The 23,406-nt window shown below is 48.9% G+C and overlaps 2 protein-coding genes across 9 annotated transcripts in view; one reads left to right on the top strand and one right to left on the bottom strand.

Moving 5' to 3' along the window:
- Window positions 1–647: 647 nt before the first annotated feature.
- On the bottom strand, window positions 648–8,846 carry SEC22B (SEC22 homolog B, vesicle trafficking protein). The gene is made up of 5 exons (XM_054212833.1): window positions 8,719–8,846; window positions 8,389–8,498; window positions 3,550–3,710; window positions 3,074–3,220; window positions 648–2,682 (listed from the first exon to the last, which is right to left on the bottom strand). The coding sequence occupies exons 1-5, from the start codon at window positions 8,791–8,793 to the stop codon at window positions 2,528–2,530; spliced, it is 648 nt and encodes a 215-aa protein (XP_054068808.1). The 5' UTR covers window positions 8,794–8,846; the 3' UTR covers window positions 648–2,527.
- Window positions 8,847–9,189: 343 nt separating this feature from the next.
- Window positions 9,190–23,406, top strand: part of PACS2 (phosphofurin acidic cluster sorting protein 2) — an 84,387-nt gene continuing 70,170 nt past the window's right edge. For 4 of the 8 annotated variants that reach the window (XM_054211486.1, XM_054211487.1, XM_054211488.1 and 1 more), the window contains exon 1: window positions 9,190–9,372. In XM_054211486.1, the coding sequence (XP_054067461.1) occupies window positions 9,245–9,372 (128 nt within the window). In that variant the 5' untranslated portion in view covers window positions 9,190–9,244. Of the gene's footprint in view, window positions 9,373–19,074; window positions 19,218–23,406 lie in introns of all 8 variants that reach the window. The other 4 variants (XM_054211480.1, XM_054211491.1, XM_054211493.1 and 1 more) reach the window with 3 other exon arrangements.

Here is a 23,406-nt window from a genome sequence, read left to right on the forward strand (position 1 = left end):
CCATAAAAAGCTGCCCAAGTGCCCACGAGGCTCTGCCCGCGCTGAGGAGGCTGCTTGCCTGCATCCAACAGGCAGAGACCCCTCTTACGACCAAAGTACCATCTTTTTGCCAGGGAATGGCCAAACTAGTTTTTTTTCCAACTAGTTCTGCTTCCAAAAAGGAGCCCTTAGCCCAGGTGGCTTCAGCTATGGGGCCTTTCCCCTCTTGTGTCCCTGGAAACCTTTTTTGTCTGGAAAAAAGACAACTGGCAGGGGATCTTATCACCACTTATTAATACTGAAAGGGGGGGTGTCAGGAGGATGGGGCCAGGCTCTTCTCAGTGACACCCAGCGACAGGACAAGGGGTAACAGGCACAAACTTGGCCATAGGAAGTTCCATCTCAACGTGAGGAGGAACTTCTTTCCTTTGAGGGTGGCAGAGCCCTGGCACAGGCTGCCCAGAGAGGTGCTGGAGTCTCCGTCTCTGGAGACATTCCAAACCCGCCTGGACGCGTTCCTGTGCCACCTGCTCTGGGTGACCCTGCTCTGGCAGGGGCGTGGACTGGGTGATCTCCAGAGGTCCCTTCCAACCCTGGCCAGTCTGTGAAAGAAAGAAAACAAACCCCGAGGTCACAGAAACAAGACATGGGAAAGTTCACGCCGCAGAGGGGATTTTTCAGAAGCGTTTATTTCACTGCTGACACTGGGGCTGCAGGAGGCAACTGGTCCCTGAGCTGCCCTTCGCTGCAGAATCGTCACTCCCCTCAATCACGACAATCCACATCAGGTCAGTGTGTGCTCACCTTTGGCACCTACGTTACACAGACCTACATCACTGGGACATTCACCTGTTAGGGACACCACTTAAAAGGATTAAAACTAATGATAATAATAAAGCAATCTATAAAGTAACACTTGGAGGCATCACGCAGAAAGCAGATGATTTTAGACTACACAGCAGATCAGATTTGCTAGGTTTATTGGGGGATGACTGCTAACTGCTTCCCTGCCGGTCCAACACAGTGCCGAGTCGGGGAGCGTTCCCAGACAGGATAACGGTTCCCTGTTTCCTATCCAGTGGCAGGAAAAACTTCCAGGTCACAGTTCATACTTGCAGAACGACACAAGATTATGTGCTTGTTAAAGGTGCTGGGGAGTCCTGAAACTTCCTTCAGTGACACTGCCTGCTTCCTACCAAGTGGCAGAAACGAGTGCAGAAGAGTGCCTCAGCTGTGAGATTTTTCTCTTTTTTTTTTTTTTTTAAATAAAAACAAAAGCTGACTGATAAAATGTTATTCTTAGCACAGGTGGACCAAAAAAAAAAATCATCACATTACACTGGGAATATACAGATTGGCCCACGAGAAAGAAGAAGCTATATACTATTGCCCCATCATGAGTTTTTCTTCACCTACAGTTTCAACTTCCCAAGTGAGGTAGGGAGAGGGTGACCACGGGGAAAAAAAGGTGGTGTTTCCAAAGGATTCCACTGTCTTTAAAGTTATCCTTTTGAATCCTTCATGTAAAGTTAAGTGTTCGTTAAGAAAACACTGCCTTTTCTTCACAACAACATTCAGAGTTTTGGTTTTTTGGTTGTTTTGGGTGAGGGAAGGAGGGAGAAAGAAAACAAGCATCCCAGAGATGAAACGCTGGCAGTTTTGACACGTTTTGGAAGGAAATAACGGTTATAAAAAGGAAGGAAATAATGTAGTGAATCTGCAGATAGAAGGGAAAAACACAGAGTGCCGACACAGTTTGCACTGTGCCCGTCCCAACAGCACTTGAATTACACACCCTGTTCACATGGAAACTTAACTCTCACACACAGCTGTCAGGAGACGGCAAGAGGACACTTACAAACCTGTAGTTTAATTTTGTAGGAATCGGTAATATCGAAGCCTTTCATTGCCCCTCCTAGTACTAGACAGAAAGTATTTTAAGGCATAGTTTAACATCCATTTCTTCCTAAAGCAATTTAAAGTGTAACAAGCCAAGATGTCAGACACAGAAAACTCAACAACAGCTATTCTGACAGAGGTGAAAGCTATTATATGTACAGTGCGGTATTTGCCTTCAAACAGGGGAGTCTTGTCTGGAAAAAAAAAACAAAAAAACAAAAAAAAAGAAAAATAACTGCAGACCCAGATTCTAAAAAAAGCAAACATTGCCAACACAAGGAATGTTCATTAGAGTCCAGTTCCCACTAGAGCTACTCAACAGGAGGACGTATGTGATTATGTGAAACCGCACTGATTGACTGTTCCCAGAGTGCCCCCCCGCCCAGGGGAGGGGGGCAGAACCCCGGGAGGCCAAACCCTGCAGTACCCTAGTGCAAACTGCCTCAGAGGAAAAGCCTGTAGTCAACAAGCCTTTACACTTATTGTTAGGCTTCGCTAAGAGATGTAGTAGTCAGGTGTCACCTAACAATTTCAGGACACTCCCGTAAAGGTGATGGTCCTGTGTGGATTCTAATGCACATCCCCCATGAACAGTGTCCTGCACACATACACCTGCCAGGCTACCGGCTTTCCCTCTTCCGTGACCGGCTCACAGCCACCAGAACCTCACATAAACGATCAACATGATAAAGAACACAGCTACGGCCGCGAGCTTGGCATAAGTGGAACGCATGTTCAGATACTTTGCGTCCTGACGGTACTTCTTGGACAAACTGGACAAGTTGTTGGCCTTGGAATCAAGAGCTGTTAAAGGGAAAGGGGAGAGAAGTTAATCAAGATTAACCCAACCAGAAGTTCCCCAAATGTTACATTAACCATACAGGTTTCTCCAGAGCAGCTGGAAGCGCAGCAGTTCCACATGGCAGCATGCCCTGTGTGTATCTGCAGTGCTCCAGTGCTGGTCCTGCTGGATGAGAGCCACCCACACTGGTGAGATGCTGGTCTCACCCAAAAGAAGCACCGGTACCTGCCAGGTGCTTCAGGATGCAACCGATACAACTGAAACACCTACAGAGTCCGTTGCTTTTCTCAGGAGGCTCAGGGATTAGCAAGCCTTTCCCTCCGGTATACTCTACCCACCCAGCTGACCGAGGGGACGAGGAGCCCTATGCCAAATATTGTCCATTGCCTGCACCTGAAAGTGCCTCTCCTCGCTGTAAGACTTCCTCGATGTTGGCCACCATAATCCTCTGCACATCTTGCAGCTCTGTGTTGATGGAGCCCAGGTTCCTCCTCGCCCGGCTATCAATGTAGAGCTTCTTGGTTTTCTGGATGTAGGTATCTGGAATGAGATGAGGCTATCAGAGGGAATCTCACCTAACACAGGCTGCTGAAGGAGTTGGGAGCATTGCTGAGACAGCCAGCAGACTGCATGCAAATACTCACTGGAGCGAGGCCAAGAGATTTAAAGCAGGAAATATGAATCAAAGGACATTTAGCATTTCCCTACCACTATACTTGCTCTATTCTTTTGCTCAAAACACCCATTTCTCTAGTGCCAAGAAGAGGCTGAACTGTCAATTCCACAGGCCAAGCTGGAAAAGGTCCTGCGGCTGCTGCTCCCCCCCCAGCAAGTAGTTTCCTAGCTAGCCACAAGGAGAGGGACCTCACCAAATTCGATGAAGGAATAGGGCCTGGACACCGTTGGCACCTTCTTGCCGTGCTGCTCATCAAACTCTGAATGCAAATCTTCCAGGTATGCAAAGGCCAGTTTCTTGGGGAATCCAGCTTCACACAGGACCAGGTAACACACTCCTTTCTCAATGATGTAGCTAGAAGAAGAGCAGACAGAGCATTAATCCGTCAATTTTTGAATCTATCCTATCAAACACCACTCTGCATACCTTTATTCCTATAAAGCAATGAGAACTGGGTTCAGGGACTTCCAGTTTGCCATGTCTGGATTGGTTATAAGCCTTTCTACAAAGTAAGGGCTTATTTTTTCTTTACCTAAATATATATTTTCTTGTAGCCTCAGACCCTATACCCATGCCAACAGCCCTGAACTTTGACTTCACTGGAACAAAAGTTGGACTATGAGTAGCATTATCTTAACAAAATACCAGCAACAAAAGAGTTATAATTTTGGAGTAAAAAAGGGAGGACACCCTCCCTCCTTCAGTCAGGAGGAGGGAAGCACTACAAAGTTTGTCAGCAAAGTAGAGGGTAAGGTGGCCAACACAGCTTTAAGACAACGCAGCACAGCCAAGTACCTGAGGCCCATAAACAGGAAACTCTGCCCTGAGATTAAGACATGGACAACAATTTGGTCACAGGGTACTAAAAAGCCACCCAGTGGCTGCCAGCTCCCGCTTTCTGTTTTGGAGGGCTGGCTATCTCCTTACCGCACCAACACCAGCCTGTTGGTGGGGGGTGGCTAGCCACATGCAGGTCCTCAAGGCAGCTGGAGCAAAATATTGGTGCTAGATGGGTTCTGGTGACTTCCCCTACAGGTTTGCCATGGGTAAGGATGACTGTGCTACCAGCTCTGTCTGCGAAGTTAGGCCTTCCAAAACATACATTGTAACAGCAGCTGCTCTTGCTCTGTAAGCCGTTTGGTTTGTTCCACAGTTGAACGCGCAGAGAGGTCCTCTCCTCCTCCTCCCACCACCCCATCCCCGTTGCATCTACTTTGTATTTCTTTGCAAGAGGCTTAGTGCTGGCCTTGTTTCAGTGTGAGCTCCAGTGCCTCCACCAGCACTGAGAAGGACCTTACGTTGTAACTCAGCTAAAAAGCCTACTGAAATAAGGGATAAGATAGAACCAATCTTGATATTATTTAGGCTTCACTACGACTTTCTGATGGTGCACATTCCCAACTACGTTTCCCTCCTCATTTAGCCAACAGAAAAATAAAGGCAACAACATTTCCACCAAAACCAAGGGAGTGGGGGTGGTCAATAGCCCCGCATACACTTTTGAATGTTTGTCTATAATATTCAGGGTGGAATTTAAACACTACTTTTATATTACCTTCCTTTGACTTTCTGCATAATACCATTATGTAGCAGTCTAGTTAGCACAAAGATTAACGATGTATTAAAGAATTGACCCAGTCACAAGGGCACTGTAATTAAATAAGTAGCTTAAAATTTTGTTAATAGCCACTTCAGGCTTACAGAACAACTCCCCCCAACACTGTTTTTCCAGATACTCCAACAGGTCCAAGGACTTTGAATTAACCATCCTCAACTTGTTTCTGGGCTCAGGAGTATCCATTTCTCCCACCTCTATATGTGCAAATCCTGCCAGCCTTCAAATAACAACCGATCCACCCAAACAGAAGCAAGAAACTCCACTTACTATAATCCATTCTCCAAGCGCATCCCCACAGGCCCATGCTTTTATTCCTTTTTGTGTCCCTCAGCTTGGACTGCATCCATGCGTAAGACTAATCCTACAGTACATCATGCTCCTGCTCTTCCCTCACCCTCAGAGACCTGCCTGACAGCTCGGAGTTGCTACAAATCCTCACTTGGAGCTTGATTTAGCTGCTGTCACGAACAGCTATAACTTGAAAAGTCTTTTGAAATAAGCAAAACTTGCATCAGATAGGAATTCTGACAGTATTCCCTGAGAGCCAGAGCAGCATGCTCAAGATGAGAGCAGTCGGAGGAACATCACCCATCTCTGTTATCTCTGCTGGGGCCAGCTGGTCCTGCTTGGAGCTCTTCAGCTCTGTTTCCCACTTGCTTTTCCCCTGATGTGATGTTAGATGTGTCGGATTTAAAGTCAACCTGTCAGCACCACAGACGGCAAGGACACATCATTCTGTCCCGGATTCAGAGACTTTTGCCAACCTCAGCTCAACATCAGAGCAGAGTTCCTGCACGGCTGGGCTTCGGTTTTACATTCTGTGTATGCCTCTGAGCTTCAGCACAGCACCTGATGGCGCCGACAGCTCGGCAGTGTACATACACAAGGGGCAGACAATGCCATTTGCCACTGCTAACTTCTGCACTCCGGATTTCTGCACGCTGAATATCACCAGTAGGTTTCTTATAATGACCTTGGATCATTTTGAGAGAGAAAAGCTTTATCCTCGTAAGAGTGGCAAAGGTCAAGGGTTGTTTTCAACACGACAGGTAAGAGCCAGTTCAGCCGTTCACCAGCCAAAGGTCAACCACTGACTGACAGCACAGCAGACTCCATTGGTGTTTCTGTACCTGCACAGCCGCGTACACCGAGTGCTGGAGCTGACAGGGTGACACGGCTTTTGGAGCCAAAGTTTGAACATTACATTAAACAGAAATCACTTCAGCAGTTGTAGTTTACGCTTCACATTTCGGCAAGACTAGGCCTTTCTCTGCACTCATCAAGTAAAAAATGTCCAACACCACCTCAGCAAGTTCAGCAATATCCTCAGCCACACTTGTACCCTCTCACCACAAAATGCTCTATCCTGCTTTGTGCTGCCCTCAGCAGTCAGTCAGAGCTCTGATTTGGCAGAAAAGAAAGACGCGCTACATTAACGAACAGCATGGTCATCAGTCAGCATTATTTTAGACTAAATCTCAAACTCCCCCATTTCCTACTCTTCTTGTACTCTTATCACAGCAGATTTTTTGATCTGAGAGCATTCTTCTTTTCACATAGGTCCTGCCTTAATGTCTCATCTTAAGAGAGGCAGCACTTGAGTCCTTTGCAGCAGCCACTGTCAATTGCCTGTGGAACCTGTCTAGGGACTAAGGCAACACAGAGGAACGCTCCTTTCCCTGCTTATCTGCCAGCCGGGTAACCTGCCTGTTTCTTTGAGACAGATGTCAAAACATGAGCTCGCCCAAGTCCTCCCACCTTGTCAGAACAGGTGACATTACAGCCACTGTTAAGAGGCTTTGATTTCCTGGGCACTGCAAGTGGCGCAGCCCTCCCAGACATCGCTCTGTTTGCGTCATGGAAGCAACGCAAGAAGGGATTTACTGGTATCTACGCAGACTCTTTTCCAAGACTTCACTGCCAGTCACAGCTACACCCCTGCAGTGCCATGGAAATGTTCAAAATGAGAGTTTTCAAATTATAGAAAGTTTTAACTTCTACAAAGAAGACGATGCAGAACAGGACTGTGCGGTTAACTCTACAACCCAAACCCGAGAGGAGATAGGGATGGCCAGACTACTTTAATCAGGGCCGTCCTCTGACCACTATAACTCCCTATCAAAGGCAACCAGCAGCCAAGAAAAAAAAGATTTAAAAAACTTATCACAATGACAAGTAAGTCAACCACAACAAAAGTTGCCCTCAAAAACTCATGGCTTTTGCCAAAGGTAAACTGCTGTTCCTGTCTTTTCATGTTGCTTTCTCTGAAGAAAGGGTCAGGGCAGAAGATTTGCTAAAGGACCCTTGTTATAGAAGCAGAGACCTAAAGCCAACCTTGCCCTGCACTCAAACGCCAACTCCCACTAACCTGGCTGTAAACACAGACCCACTCACCAGGGCTGGGGAATCGAGAGGGATCCCGCTGCTGCTGGCACAGCAGAAGTGGTGCCAAACATGTAAGTCTTTGCACATCACTGGCAAAACTGCACAATTCTGCCTCGGTGATCTCACACGACACCTGATCTCAGAGACTCCTAACAGTTATTTCTGTTAACAGCATAATCCTGATTCTTGACAAGATCTTGGGCTTGATTAAATTCTCAACCATTACTCTGCTAAGTACTTATGTGTCCTGTAAAGAAGCGTTTCCTTTTCTCAAGGAAATTTACTTGCTTTTCCAGTTGCCTTGCTATTAATTAGGGAATAAGTCTGTCTGACCTGCACTCTCTGTAAGTTTTCATTATTTTAAATTCAAGTTCCCTTGTTAGTGAGCTACTGGAGAAAGCCAAAAGTGCTTTTAAGTTGAGAGTTTGCGAACAGTTTAGGAAATGAATTAAACACACCCAACATATGGCAACAATAAGACTGAATTTACAAGATGAGAAAAAAGCGTCACATATTAAGGAAATAATAAAAAAAATAATTCCAGGATGCTCCAAGTGCTTCTACACGTGCAGCTAACGCATGAAAAGGTACACTCTCATGGGATACGCAGAGAGGAAAATCTTGTGCAAGACGAGCTCGCAGTGATACCGCCAGACTGTTTTTATCATGGATATCTCTTTTTTAAAAAAAACAAGACACAGAGGGTACAGAAGACAGGTATCTTAGAGGGTACAAACAAACAGGAAAAACCTTAAAGGGAATAGAACCTACATGATCTTCAGCAAAGGCAGAACCATGAACCCGGCTGAAAAAACAAGTGCCAGACAGTAGTGCCAAGAAGTAACAACTGCCACGCTCTCCCCTTCCGGCAGCTATTACACTTTAGCTAGCAAGGCAGACAGCTGAATAACTCACCCTTTCTCCAGCATAGCCCAATTTCTAACAAATCCTCCCCCTGACCCAGGACTGCCTTCACTTATTTCCACGGCGGCCAAAGCCCGTTCCTCCATTATGCCCCCAGATACTTACTGGAAAGCCATGGCTCCTGCTTCCAGAGTGCACCTCGTGGGGGACTGTTCGTTCAGCTTGCGGAAGAGCTGCTTCGCTTGACTTTGGTACTGCTGCAGATCGCGGCCTGACTGAGAAGGGAGGACAGGCCGTTGGGGGCGGCTGCTACCGGAGAAACACCAGCCGCAGGTACGGGGGCGCCGGGGAGGGAGACCCGAGGAGGAGCAGCCGCCCCCAGCAGCACCGACGCCGCTCCACACCTCCCACCGGCGAACCTGTCAGAAGGGGGGGTGCGGGGACCCGGCTCCTCACCCACACGCCGGGCCCAGACCCCACTCCCACCGGCCTCACCTGCTCGTCTTCCTGCATGGAGGCGGCCAGTGGGAGCCCGTCCGCCACGCGGGCGATCATCGTGAGCAGCACCATCTCTGCGGCCGGCCGGCCGGCCTGCCCGCCCGCCCTCCGCCTCCTCCGCCCCTCAGCCCCGCCGCCGCCTTGCCCCTGCCCCTGCCCCTGCCACGGAGCTGGCCGGAAACCGCTCCCGCAACATCCGCTCCAACATCCGGTCCGTCCCGGTACACTTCCGACCGCGCGACGGCAAACGGGGCCGGGCGGCAACACGGAACGGGGGGCGGTGACGCCTTGGCCACGCCCCCTCAGCAACCACACGCCCCCTCGCTGTAGCCACGCCCATATGCGCTTTAGCCACGCCCCAACACCCGCCCTTAACCAATGGCTCCGCCCCCCCGCCGTGATTTAGTCCCGCCCCTCTAGGCCACGCCCCCACTCACACGTGACACACCCCCTCCCCGCCGGGGCGGGGCAGCGGCGCAGGCGGCGGCGGCGGGCCCGGTGGGCGCGCGCCAGGCCGGCAGCCATGGCGGCGGCGGCGGAACGGAGCCGCCTCAGTTTCCCCGGCGGTACCGGGGCCCTGGGGCGGCCCGTGCCTATGAACCTCTTCGCTACCTGGGAGATCGACGGTTCCAGCCCCAGCTGCGTCCCCAGGTAAACGACGGGCGGACCCTTCCCCTCAAGCCGGCAGCTCCCGGGGCTCCGCGGCTGGGCGCGGGCCCTCCGACCCGCGGGGTCCCGCGGGTCGGAGGGCCCGCGCCCAGCCGCGGAGCCCCGGGGGCTGCTCCCTCACCCCCGCTTTCCCCTCAGCTTTGCTCTCCTTCCCTCAATTTCAGGGTCCCCTCTCTCCGTTTTGGGGTGTTCCCATCCCTCACCGTTACCACAGAGACGGGCGGGGTCCCCCTACCCCTTCAGTGGGTTTTGCGGGTACAAGGGACCCCCTGACCCTAGAAAGAGGGGGGTGGCTGCTGCCGCCATCTGCACCAGGTCTGTGAGGGGGTCGCCCTATGGTGTCCCTCCCGCCCCCCCCCGCCCCCATGTGTTTGAGCATATCCCAAAAAACCCTGGTGTTGGTGGCAGGGTTTGTGGTGTCCGGCTCCTTCTCACACCCGGTTGTGCTCCCCGTTTCCCACCGTCCCGTCCGGGCTGTCCTGTTAATGAGGGGGCTTTGCCTGACAAACGCCCCATGTCAGGTGCCTCGGGGTGGGCATCGGTTTTTCTTCTCTCGGTGGTGAAAAACCAACAGAAGGAAAACTGAAGCCCGCTCCCAGTCCCGAGTCTTGCCCAGTCTCTGGTCTGTGTGTAGATAAACACGTGGATGCATCCCCATCTGTGCTTTTTTTAGCCCGCATGGGAAGGGATTGCTTTTTATAAAATTTGCGCTTTGCAAGTCTGGCTATAACAGAACACCTTTGAGGGTTTAAGCGCGCCGAAGAGGAATCTTTGATGCGCTTCTCTTTCTCTTTTTATTTTTTTAACGGGGACGCAGCAAGTGAGAGAAAAAAAGGGAACAGAGTCATCGAGCTGACCTCGCAGGAATGTAAAGCTTTGCAAGCTTTACAAACCCCCCAATCCCTCTGTCTTCTGTGCCATCCCGATAGCAGATTTGACTCGATGGCCATGCCCCTGTCTTGTGGAGCTAGAAGCTTGCTCACGGGACTAGTAACTATCTTAGCTTAAACATTACCCACAGTCATAGTGCTTTGACATCATGGGCAGGAAGATAGGAAGGGGTAGAAGAAAACCCAAGTCCTGCAATTGCGGATGATCTTGGTTTCTAACAGCTTATCTGTGCGGACAGCACCTGGGAGTATCTGTTGGGCAGCAACTTTCTCCGCTTGTGTCTTGTTTAGCCTTTCTTCTCTGCAGGGGGAGGACTCGGAAGGGGGCTAGCACCAAGCAGAACGTGCCCTTCTTCGAGGAGTCCCTTTGCTGTGGAAGGAGTTGCCTGTATGGAAGGTGCACTTTTGATTTTTGCACCAGATTCCAGCGCAATTCGCATTGACCCTGGCGTTGTACAGGGGACACAGAGGCCGTCTTGTAATGCCGTTTTGAAAACTGTTCTCCATTGCACCCTCAACTGCAGGAAGGCGGTTGGGTTTCCATCTCATCCACTCATAACAGTGACTGTTAAACCGAAATAAAAAAACAAATATCCATTGCTGTCAAGGACTTTTAGTTCTGCATTATCATTTGTGCTGATACTTGCAGATCTGCAAACAAGCTCACAACATAGCTTGCTTGTTTGCAAATCTGTAGATGACCAGAAAATGCAGTGTAAGGACGCTGGCCCTGCCTTGATGTCGTAGGGGATGGGGGTGCATCTGCACAGGACTTGGCATTTAGGGTGGGTCCTGGGTGCTTGAATTGCGGTGGGCAGCAGATTGTAGGCAGCTGATAGAGGTGCCTGGAGGAATCTGTGTGCTGCAAACAACATGGGGGTATCTGGGCAGGTGAGGCAGAACTGTGGCTTGAGGGAGAAATTTTGGAGTTGCTGAAACAAGCGGCGAGGCAGGGGCTGGTGTAAGTGCTCAGATTGCATGCCCTGGGGCCTGAGGCATCCGTGGGAGAACTGGGGCAATTCGGACCTTCTAGGAGCATAGCTTTTGTATGAGGGAGTTTGTGTGTAGCGGTGGGTCCCTCTGGTTTCAGCCCTGTTGTTGCCCTGCTGTTCCCGAGTCCCCTTTTCCCCTAGAACCTGGGGGAATAAGTGGACATTCATCTGCCACATCCACTGCTGCTGACCGAATGAGCAGGTCTTTCCACGGCCTGGCTGGATGTGGACTGCCCCACGTGGGCTGGACAAGCATGCAAGGGCTGCGTATGGGGTGCAAGGTATGGCAGGTCTGCAGCTGTAGCTGTGGGTGCCGAGTGATTTTTGTTAATCTGAAGTGAAGTCAGGGAGCAGCTGAGGTTGCAGCTCCTGCAGGGATGTGGGTCTGATTGCACGGTGAGGTGTATGCTCTGCTGCGTGTGCTGGGCAGACCCTGAATTCTGTAGCAGCGACGGGAGTGCAGAGCCTGGATGCTCCATTCTGTTGTTTCTAATCATTTAACATCATGTCTCGTGGTGCTACGTTGGGTCCATGCTTTGCATTTCATTAGAGGCTTTGCAAGAAACCTCTCTGCCAGAGAGGGCAGGAGATTGAAAACCTTTAAGTTATACTGCTGCCTATGGATCTTAACTTCCTATTGTAATGATTTTTCCTGTGTCACACTGGCATTTAAGATTCTTTATGTTTAAGTGAGAGAGACTGGGATGAAAACTGTTCTGTGGGGGAAACAATATTCCAAATGAGCTTTTTATTCAAGTAGACATCTGTTGGGACATGAAAGGGAGGATGTGGAGAAGAGAAGAGTGGGCCTTGGTGTGTGGTCCAGTACTGTGGAACTGCCTTGGTCTCTTCTGAGATTTCCACCAGTTACAAGTTCCTCTCTGGGTTTCTGGTGACAGGACAGGCCTTCCTAGTTGAGAAGAGGTTTGAACTTGGCAGAAAGTCAGAGGATTCATGGAAGAGGGGTATGTGTTTGGGGAGGGAGTGTTGTTTCCTTCTCTTTTCTTTTTGGTGCAATAAATCTTACCACATTTCTAAACCATTTCTCTACAGTGAGCTGGAGCAGGAGGGGCTGGGTGGAAGCAGTGCCTGGAGTGGGCTGCACCTGCGTTGCCCTAAATTGTGTGGGTGGGTGTTGAGGTGGAGGGCCTCATGCGGATGTGGTGCACGCTTCCCAGATGATGGCTGAGAACTGGACCGTAGGAGGCAGATCTCCAAAGCACTGCTCTTCAATGCACTCTTCTTTGGCGGGTGATTTACTGAAAGCCCATTTAGCTTGGGGTGGGAGGGGTGTCAGTAGAATCTGGAAGGCTGCCTTGGTGCACCCGTGGAGTTTCCTTGTGTGAAAAGGCTGTGTCTAAACTTAGCGAAGAATAATAGTGAAGAGTCATAGTATTGTTCTGCAATTGTGTGTTTTGAGTGAAACACAAGGTTAGATGGTGTTTTGCACTTGTGCTGGTCTCCCGTTCTCTTCTGCCATTTGCAGAAATGATTTTCTGATTTCTTTCTTCAGCACATGTAGCTCCTGGGGGTTTTGACCATGGTGCTTCTGAAATGCAAGTACTTTCTTTTAGTCATCCCAGAAATGTGACTCAAACTGTCTCGCTATCTGGGCGTAACCACTACATACCAGAAGGGAGATGCCTACCTTTTTCTGCTGTTTCTTTCTTCTGTGCGTTGAAATATTTTCCTTTGAGGAAAGTTACATTACGTAAAGTTCTCCCTGCCACCTGTAAAAGCCATGCCACCTTCTTGCTGCATGGCTGCGAGAGAATCAACACTTTTTCCCTCAGTTCCCTCACTGAAAAGTTAAGAATTATTTGTGGATTTTATGGTTTGGGTTTTTTTTTCCTTTCCAATCTCTTGATCAAGCTGTGGGTGCGAACAGCATGATGCAACACCGTCCCATCTTGAAGGAGCCTCGTGAGGAGGCAGCACCATGGGGATGCTGTCCACAGGAAGAGTGGTCTTGTGGGGAAAGTTTTGTTGGAAAGAGGTCTGCTGGAGCAAGAGAAGGCGAGGGTCAGTGCTCCCATTCAGAATAGGTTTTGTTTTAGGCTCCTGCCTTAATTGTCACATACTTGAAAAAGTTCCTGCTAAGCTTTGAACTGTTGAGTGAAGCTGAATGTATCGAGACTGAACTGCTCATGGAGCAGGTGTGACCTGCTGTGCCTTGGAGATACAAAGGAAGCCTGTGGAACAGACCTGGGAAAACATGGTGCTGGAGATCTGAGGTTGTTGACCAGGTACTGCCTGTGCATTTCACATTTCGGCTCACCTCTTTTGCTTGCCTGCTGGGTGAGGAAACATGAAGGGAATGCATGTGCATCACCCAGGCTGGAATGGGAGGCTGCTGGTGTGGGGATGTTACTGCTCAGTGTGCTGTGGGATGGCTTTGCAGCACGTGGACTTTCACACCAGCCCTGGTGCGGACATCCCCAGGGGCAGTGGATACTGATTGGGGTGAGGGTGCGGATTCACAGCAGCTGAATGGATCCTAACAGTTTGGTCATGCTCTGGGCTATGTGCTCCTCTCCCTGTGCCAGCTCCCGTCTTCTTCCGCTGATCTGTCTTGCTGTCAGTTTCCTGTAGGTTAATGAGTTGCAGTGATTTGCAGAGGGCTCTGCGAGCATGTAAAGGTGACAGGATGGATGTGTGACCAGGAGGGACACAGTAAGGACTGCTGGGGCATGGAGCCACTCCAGGAGCCTGCATGTTTGCACCCTTGCCTGGTGTTAATTCCCTGTCCCAGCCAAGTGCTGAGGGGGTTGTGACCTGTGTGAAGCCCCATGGATGGCTGTTCTTCGTGAGGGTTTGCTGCAAACGCGCTTGGAAGGGAGAGGCTTTGCCTCTTGGTGTGAAGGATGCGTGCCTATGCTGGGAATGGGAACTTCTCTTGCCCAGTGGGAGCGTATTCTGGCCTGGCTCAAGCAATGACAACTACATGCTGTATTGGCAGAGAAAGGTGGACAACTTGCTAGAGTAATATTTATGATCAGGTGATGCTACATAATTAAAACCGCTGATTAATTCAGGTAGGGAGAGATGTTAATTTAAATGTGTCTTAACCTCCTGATCTATTGGTATGCTAACATTTAGGAGAGAACTCTTGTTTGTTAGGATAGCTGCTTGCATGTTCATCGGGAGCTGACTGTAGATTTTCAGTACGTTTGGAACTAGGAAAATGTCTAATTACTCAGATGACTAGGTACCTTTCAGAAGTGCTTATTTGGAGGCTTTGTTTTGACTTTGTTTGAATAGCATGGAATGCCTAACATTTTACTGCTGAAGGAAATTGAATACAAGTGAGCGCACAGGATAGGCTTTAAAAAAAACTGCTAAGGCCATGTTGAATATTTGAGATGCATGAGGAAATGCGTCCACAAGTGAGCAATGGAGATTAAATGCTTGGGATAAAGCGCAGTGGCCCAAACCAACCCCTTTATTCTTAGAGCCAGGAGATCCTATTTCTCCTCCTTAGTCTTCGTGGAAGAGATCAAGACCAAAATAACATTACTTCGGGCAAGATCAAGTGATCCCCATGTAAATCCTATCACAGCAGTTACTAAATTTGTCATTTTGTGCAATATCACTGAATATAATTTAGACTCTTGTATTCAGTGGAAAAAAAATTGTCTAGAGGCTGAGTGGTTTGTTGGAGTCAAACTTCCAGTTAGATCTATTTTGAGTCGTCTTTTAGCTGACACAAGGTGAAGCTTGTGCATGTCGAGAACAGTTCTGAAAAAGTCGTAAAATCTCAAAACTGCTAGCGAAAGGTCTCTGGATGCAGTTGTACATGATTTTCATCTGGATGCTTTGCACATGCCCAGTGCAGAAGGGCGATGGGAGTGGAAGGAAAGGGCTGCTCTTTTGAAGGGCCTCTTTCCTTGCCTTCCACCAAGCGAGGGTGCCCAAGGGACCTTCGCCTTGTGTTCCCTGGCAGGTCTGGCCCGTGCTCCTGCAGCCCTGCGTGGCAGGAGGCGACGCTGCAGCTGCTTGTCCAGGAAACAAAAGCTCTATCAAATGGAGCTGTTGATACTCCACCTTTCGTCAGCTCTGAGTATGTGGATGATTGCTGTGGCAAGCTTGTGGCTGTATCAAATTAGCTATGAAATGATTTGCATAATAGATTAATCAACCAGCAACAAAACATCGCTCTTTTCTGCCAAGGAAAGAAAAGCAACAACTCAGCTGTTACAAGGGGCCATTATGTTCCTCGCAACCCTTAATCTTTCTTTTTCCAAGAGCACTTCGTGTTTTGGCCTCGCGCAGGAAGCTGGCCTGCTCACTGGCTTTATTTGCGTCACATCTTGGCAGCTTTTTCTAATTCTTTTGGGCCAAATTTTGCCACCGTTATGGTGACCTTCTAGGGAGGGTATTTCCTATGGAATTGATGGCTGTCTGCCAAATGACTCTGTATTGCCAGGTCCTCCATTAGCCTTCGCCTTTCCATTGACTCTACTAAAGAGAGTGAAATTCCTCTGGGCCCCTCATGCTCCTTGAGAACTGCCCTGTTTCCCTGGGAAGTTGGGGAGCAGGAGGACGAGGGGGAGCGGGGAGCCTCAGGGCAGGAACTGGTCACTCTCTTTTATTTTTCCTGTGTTTATACCTCCCTGCAAGCCAGCAATATTAATTTCCTAACCTATATGGTCCTCCTGTGGCTCCAGATGTGACATCTGTGTGTCCTTGCTTGGTCGAAGAATGCCACCTCCTGAACAGTGCTAGGGGAGTTCTAGTCCGAATGGATCCTAACGCGCAGATAAGAGGCTTAACTGCCTAACTGAATATGATAGCGTGAAGCTCCTCTCATGGTGAGGTTTAATTGGATTATAGTACTGTACAGTGATGTGGAGGCTTGCAGGGTGTGCAGCCAGCTTCACGAGGAGAGAGTGTATCCTTGCTAATCGCTCATTTGTTTAAAACAATGAATTGCCTAGAGACCTCTGATGGGCACGCTGCAGCCAGTAGCTCAAAAACAAGGGTCGTTGATGACTGCTGCACATGTAGATTCTGTCCTTGGGTCAGTGCAACTGTGGTAGAGGGTCTGCGGATCTGCCTGGTGAGCCCGAGTCTGGGGGAAGGAGAAGGAGACGTGCTCCTTATGTTTGGAAAAGTAGATGCATTGGGCTCTCTTGTTGCATGCTGGTGCCTGGAACCTATTTCCTCCTCTAGAACCACTTCAGCCTTTCCTGCAGTGCTTTGCGTGGCTGTGTCGCTTGTCACGAGCTGTGCCTCACTTCTGAGGTGGCCTGCTTGTTCCTTCTCATCTAGCAGCTGCGAGTCTGCAGGCCATTCTGGCTTCAAGTGCTGTTTCTTGCAGGGCAATAACTATTTTTGATCAGGAGCTCAAATGCCGGTGTTGGACCTCCCCTGCTCCAGTGGGAAAGCGATCTAATTTTTAAAGCGTGTAGCAAAAATAAAAATCAGAGCAGCTTGCATGCAGTGAAGTCTGCTTGATAGAGGCTCTCAGGCATATAAACTAGAGCTGGGGTTTACAAGCCAGAAAACGTGGTATTTCTTGCCTGGCTTGGGGTAGTGCGTGGTGGCTGCTGCACTTTTGCAGCACCTCTGTTTTGGGCGCAGCTCCTGGAGGCTACGTGCTTCGTGGAAGTCACTGTCAGCCTGAACTGCCAAGTTCTTGGGAGTTTTTGCCCTGAAAGTAAGAGTGTTTGTTTTACTGATATTTCAAAAGAGTTTGAAATCTGCATGGTTGCTCAGATCTCATTTCAGCAGAGTTGTCAAGGAAAATAGCATTTGTTCTCCCGTAAGCAGGCGGATTAGCATAAAATATCAACTTTGATGTTGTGTGCAGTATGCTCCTCATCCATAGCCTCTGTGCTGGTTTGGAGGATGTTTGAACGTTCTGGGAAATGCCCCCAAGGCCAGTGTGTGCCATTTGGGCAGGGAACAGCTCTGGGGCACTGGGAGGTTTTGATCAACTCGCCCTGTTTTCCTGGTGCCGCTCATTTGAACTGTATTAAAGTCAAATAAATAAATGTGATTGCTTTCCTGTTGCTGGGAAATGGTAGTTTAGCCACCTTTTTCCCCAATGCTCTAAAGTGTGTGGGACCTTCCCCCCCCCCCCAAGTTCTAGTTTGGTCTAAAACCAAACCCTTTTACTGCTCATTCATGTTTTTGGTCAGTTGAATGCTCTGGAGCTCACAGGAGGTTTAGTGGAAGGGAGTGGGGAAGAGGGAACGCTGGTGTTTAACCAAAACCTGTGCAGCTTGCAGGTCCTGGGCCTTGGGGAGGGTAGTTCCTTTTGTTCTAAAAAAAAAAAAAAAAAGGAACAAACCTGCTGATCCGGGATGGATTTTTTTTTTTCAAGTGTGTGTTGCTGAGGCTGGGGAGAGATGGAGGTTTGAAAGCACAAGGCTGTAAAGACTGATCAAGTGTGTGCCTGTGTGCAGGGTGAAGGGAAACACATTTTCACCACTCAGAAAAGTACTTTATTTTGCTGTTAAAAACTTTCTGAAGAAAGTCACTGTTTCTTTCCATCAGATCCCTTTGCTCAGTTTAGCTTGACTATTCAAAAATCCTTCCTTGCTCTTTTTATTTTGCTACAAACCTGCTGTAGTGTGAGGGCTTGGAGGTTCTCCTGGCTGCTGGTGAGTAAATGTCATGTGCAGAAGGGAGATTTCTAAAGGGATCTTCACCTCTGCAGGGAAACGTGGAGGGCTGCAAATAGAGTCATGGGAAAACCATGGAGTTCATAATGTGGTTCTGGCCTGTGTTTCAAGGGTTTCTAGTGCAGGGCTCTCCTTAATGGCCAAAATGAGCTGCAGTTTGCACATACGCTTGTCTGATATGTGTTTCCCAACAGGCACTAGGCCAGATCTAGATATAGAGCAGAGAATAACCCCCATCGAGAGATTCTTAGGAAGCCTTATCTATATATAGTCTATATAAGTCTGTATCCCCTTTCTGCTGAGAGGACAGTCTCTGCCTGGGGAACATGGTTAATGCAGATACACCCCAGCTTCTGAGAACCAGGCAGAGGTCCACAAGTATCACGTCTGCTGCATCCTGCGTGAGTGATCCCGAACGTGTCCTGGCTCCTGCTGCGATGGGTTGCAGCGGGGAATTCTCTGCCAAGGGCCCCAGCTGCACTACCCTGTGCCGTGACTGTGCTGTTGTGGCAAGCTGGTGACACGCTCCTGTGGCCGGCGAGGCTTATCCTCTGCGGGAACATGCAGCAGCCGCCGGCTGGAGGGAACAGCTGCGAAAGCTGGGGCACATCCTTCGTGCGGAGCTGATGGTGCCTGCGCCTTCGGAGCACGTTGGTCTGTTGGGTGCTCTCATTAAAGCGATGAGATCGTAGCTTGGCAATGACTTGTCATGAAACAGCCCTTGTAGGATTTTTACACCAGCGCAATTCCCTTTCTTGCAGCTGCTTACCAGGGTGTACCGTGACAGGAACCTGCACAGATATAGTGCTTCTTCTGGAATGAGAAACAATTTGAAGTGCTCAGCCCACCTGCTTCAGCCTAACACAGCAAAAAAACCCAACCAATGAGCGGGCGGCTTAGATCAGAAGGGGGAACACACAGCGAAGTGGACAAGGCTGCCCTTTCACACAGCAGTGTGGTCTCTATTAATTTATGTGGGGGTGCAGTTTCACTATTAGGATGCCTGAGGCCGTTCCCAGCCAGCCTTCCTTTCCATATAGTACATGACTTCTTCTAACTGGTGCACCACCGTGTTTTATAGTTGTCCTGGTAGCTGCTGAGGGCCAGACGAGGAGGAACACAACCTTCTTTCTACTGCAGAGAGATTTTACAGCTTACCTAGCATTTTTGCAGTGCATCCTGAAACCGAAGAAGTGAGAGTCTGGGGAGCTTTGTACCAGCTTGAATTGTCGGTCTGTGAATAGCTCGTGAGGTTCTGCTGGACCTGCTGGAGGCACAGCTTCTCTTTGGATCCACTTGACTCCGGGATTGTGGGGGTAGGTCTTTCTTTTTTAAAAGAGCAGCCCCATTTTCTACACTGGAGAGGCTGATTCTTTTCTCTTGTCTTTTTAGGGAGCTGGTCTGGCAGCATAACTCTTAACCCTGCTCAGGTTGGAACCATGACAAGATGTGCTCTGCCTTTCCTGAGCCCATGAAAGTCGTAGGGCTGTTGGAGGACGTCTCCTCGCGTACATTTTTACAAATATAGCAGGATCGTTTGAGGTCACTCAGTCTTGAGTTTCTTCAGGGAGAGCACACTTCATCTGGAGGCTGTGCCAGAGCCAGATTTGACTGCCTCTGGAGGGGCTGTTCTGAAAATGGGTGTCTATAACATGGAGTTTAATCTCAAGACAATCCTGCAAACTTGCCAGCACATCAGATATGCGTGCAGTCTTTGTTTCACCTTGTCACGTGTGTCCTGATTTCACTGCTGCCTCAACTGTGTGAACTCAGTGGTGTGTAACGGGGACAGGGACACTACCGTTCTCAGCAGAGCAATTGTAGTGCCCATTTCCCGGTCATGGGGAACCAGCAATCAGGGCTCTCTACCTTTTTACCGTGCCGTCAGTGCAGTGGGTAGTTGTGGGTGTAAGACACAAGCATTTACTGGTCCTCTGCCTGTTACAGTAAAGCTCACTCACTGAAGAACTCTCTTAGATGTGCATAGAGCTGTGTGTACTGTCCTGATGCTCTTCAGGTGAGGCTGTAGCTAGCTTTCCAGCACATAAAGGGGTCTTACAGGAAGGATGGGGAGGGACTCTTTATCAGGGAGTGTAATGATAGGATGAGGGGCAACGGTTTCAAACTGAAGGAGGGGAGATTTAGAATGGATATCGGGAAGAAATTCTTTCCTGTGAGGGTGGTGAGGCACTGGAACAGGTTGCCCAGGGAGATTGTGGCTGCCCCATCCCTGGAGGTGTTCAAGGCCAGGCTGGATGGGGCTTTGAGCAGCCTGGTCTGGTGGGAGGTGTCCCTGCCCAGGGCAGGGGGGTGGGACTGGGTGATCTTTAAGGTCCCTTCCAACCTGAACCATTGATGATTCATCAGCTCCTCTGAGGCTGATGTGTCTAGTGGCTCTTTGTAACCTCCCTGCTTAGGCAGCTGCTTGCCAGCACCTCCTGCCTTGTGCCAGTGCAAGCATTTGAGAGTTTGCACAGTAAAGTGGACCAGGGCAGGATTTGGGGGGTAGAGGTGAGGAAGTGGGTTGTGTTCCAGTTGGATCGGTTGTTTGCTGTGATTTGCTGCATGATGGTCCAAATGGGTTGTGGAGGCAGAGTGCAGGGATGAGGACGGAGCGGGAAACCCGTTTAGTCTGGCGCTGCTGCTGGAAAGGCATCAAGTGGAAGCAATAAGTGGTTTTGCGAGCTCCCAATGTATGCACCACATTTCTAATTTAGCAGAGCTTCTCTTTAGGACAGGGAAATGACTTTTAATGACTGTGGGAGGAAAAGTCCAGCCCCTTGTTTAGAGGCTTGTGTTTTAGCTGTGTGCTGGAAGCCCTGGGTGGTCCAGAGTCTTGTGTGTGTTCTCCAGCTCAGGGCTGCTGTTGTCAGAGCTGCAGAGTGGGTCAAGGGGAAGAGATGGCTGGGGTGGAGTTGGTCTTTCCTTCTGTGCTCTAAGGGGAGGTCTCTGGTGGGAAGAAGGTTTCGAGAGCTAGGCCCTTTGCAAGGAGATAGTCAGGCGGGCGCTTTCTAACTTGAATAATTGACAGTGTAACCAAAGCTACTGGAGATTGGTGGGGATGTAACTGAATCTTTCACACCGATTCTTATGCAAATTCAAACACATGCTCCTGGTTTCTAACGGGACACCTACAAATACAACCGGCTCCATTCAGAACTCGGCATCCGTCCACTGGATCTTTAATTGCTAATGACTTTATAGTAAGAGTGTGACTTGCAGAGCTGCCTCTGTAATGGTTTCTTGGTGCAGCTGTTACGTGTACACATGAAGTTTCCCCGTAGATTTTGTATAAGTGACCTGTGGAGGTTCTGGCACATAGTTTGCTGTGTTTAGTGCTGAAACTGTCTGTTGCCATACTGCTTTGGTTCAGTAGCAAAATGACCTTGAACATTTCAATGCTGTTTTCTTTGCTGATGTGTTGGGGCTCATTGAACGTAAGTTAAATGACCTTAAGTTCTGCAGAAAATAATTTGGTGTATTTAACACCAAGTGCAAATAATCTTAAGTTTCTACCCAGTAAATCTATGACTGTGAGTTGACGAGCACATTTGATAAGTATTGTCTTGGGCTCCTGGCGAGGGAGATTGGTGTCTGCAACCTCCTGGCATAGCTTCAGAATTAGGCTTGTTTTTTGATAAATGTGCAACGTGGTCATGGAGCAGTTGGTCAAAACCATGTGGGATTAATTTCTTTAAAATATAAACAGCCTAGAAATGTTTGTTTATGTACAAAATATTCAGCCAGTGACTGTAAGCATTTCCATGTTTCTACAAGAAATGAAGGTAATTGTATAATAAGCAAAGATTCATATGGCTTAACTTGTTTCCCATCTGGCATTAGTTAAAATGGTGTTTTCATCTGCATGACCTCTTGGGGTGGGGAGAAACGATGAAAATAGAAAACATGGCTGAAAAAGACCTTCCTAGGTCATCTTCTAGCCCATATAAAGGCTGGAGCAGCTCCACTGAGCAACCCGACTGCTTCGGGGAGCAACTGTTCCCCCTCTGCTGTGGTACATGTTACAGGGTAGTTTTTGCAGGGGTTTTAAAGCAGTCAGTTGACAAGGAGTTGCCTGTCCTGTATGCAGTCCTTCCTCAGTGTATAAATTTATATTCAGACTAAATAGATTAACTACAGCAGGAAGAGCTTCCTTCTTAAAAGAAAGCTATTGTTAGAGCATCATTTATCATAAATCTCTAGTAGCTCTAATCCTGCTCTTCTCCCACAGCTATTTTCACCCTTCCACCCGCCTGCTGATTTATGGTTTGCAGGGTCTGCTCCGAGTTTCTTGGGGCTGTCCTGCAGCCTTCCTCTGTGGTCTCTTCCTCTTGGATGGGCAGTTTTCAGTGTCAAAAGGACTCTTCCAAAACGACCACTTTCATGAAAATACACCTGCATGCTTTCTAACTGGTGGAAAGATGATATGCTGCTTTCCTGATCAAGTTGCACCCACTGCCTTAAAATGAAGGATTTGCAAGGAAAGCTGAGAACTGCAAGAACTGGATCATATATATTTCATGTTGCTAGTGGCTTGCTAGGGGCTGAACTCCCTTTTATTTGCTCTTCTCCCTCTTCCCTATGCTGTGCCTGAAAGCGTGCCAGAATTTAAGGTGCTCCGATTTCTCTTTCGGGCTGGCGGCATCTGTATCTTCTTTCTGCCAGGATTCTGCTTTATTTTGCTTAATAGAGTTGAAGACCATTAATGTAGGCTTTGTCCTTGCTTCACAAATAGACTTTTGAGTGTCTCCAGGTACTTGGATAAGCTTTGCCTCCTTGTGTTCAGTCCCAGTGAGGATCTGAGACAGCTGCTTGCAGCTACCGAAGCAGATCAGAGGAATTTTTCCTACCAACGTGTAGCATTCAGCAGCTCAAATGTAAAGCTGCTTACTGAGACAGAACTCTGGTGGTTCTTTCCCCTTGGCCCATGGGGATGTGCTTGAGGATCAGAAGCCCGGCCAGTGCTTAGTTCATGCAAGCAGGTAGAGTTTTTTTTCCCCCGGGAGAAAGGGATTTCAGAGGTGGATTTTCTCAGTTCAGTCTTTGGTGGTTTTTCTGACACGTAAGTGGCAGGTCCTGCTGGGTGTCCTTAAAAAAACATTTGTAATAAGCTTTTGCTGTTCACTCAATTGTTTCCTTGTTCCAGGAACATAACCTAAACGTCCATGCAGCCTGGCGGTGCTGAGTGGCTCTGTTTATGTTCCTCCTGCACCCACGTTCAAGGCCAGCTTTCTGGTGCTGCTCCCTTGCCATGCACACATTGAGTGCAAAGTGCTCACCTCTTCTTGGTGTCCCGCACAGATGCTGATGGTACCGCGTTTTGAAGATCTGCCTTGTCTGGGTTCGGATGCTTAGGTTTGCTTTGCAGCACTGCTCTCCTTCACGTCCAAGTAGCCTGGTTCCTGGTGTTTCTGCCCTTGAACAGCACTAGCGTTCAAGAAGATCTCTGGATGAAAAAACCTGTTGCACCCAGGTGCTCGAGTACAGACTCTGTTCCAGAGCTGG

The sequence above is a fragment of the Rissa tridactyla genome, chromosome 8 (genome assembly GCF_028500815.1).
Source record: "Rissa tridactyla isolate bRisTri1 chromosome 8, bRisTri1.patW.cur.20221130, whole genome shotgun sequence".
NCBI classification, from domain to species: domain Eukaryota; kingdom Metazoa; phylum Chordata; class Aves; order Charadriiformes; family Laridae; genus Rissa; species Rissa tridactyla.

Bases quoted from the DNA above. Each gene is read 5' to 3' on its own strand.
- SEC22B (XM_054212833.1), bottom strand. From the start codon at position 8,793: ATGGTGCTGCTCACGATGATCGCCCGCGTGGCGGACGGGCTCCCACTG. The intron at 3,221-3,549 runs GTGAGGTCCCTC...ATCTCATTCCAG, and splicing joins CTATTCCTTCATCGAATTTG to ATACCTACATCCAGAAAACC. The intron at 2,683-3,073 runs GTGCAGGCAATG...TCCCTTTAACAG, and splicing joins GCGAGGAGAGGCACTTTCAG to CTCTTGATTCCAAGGCCAAC.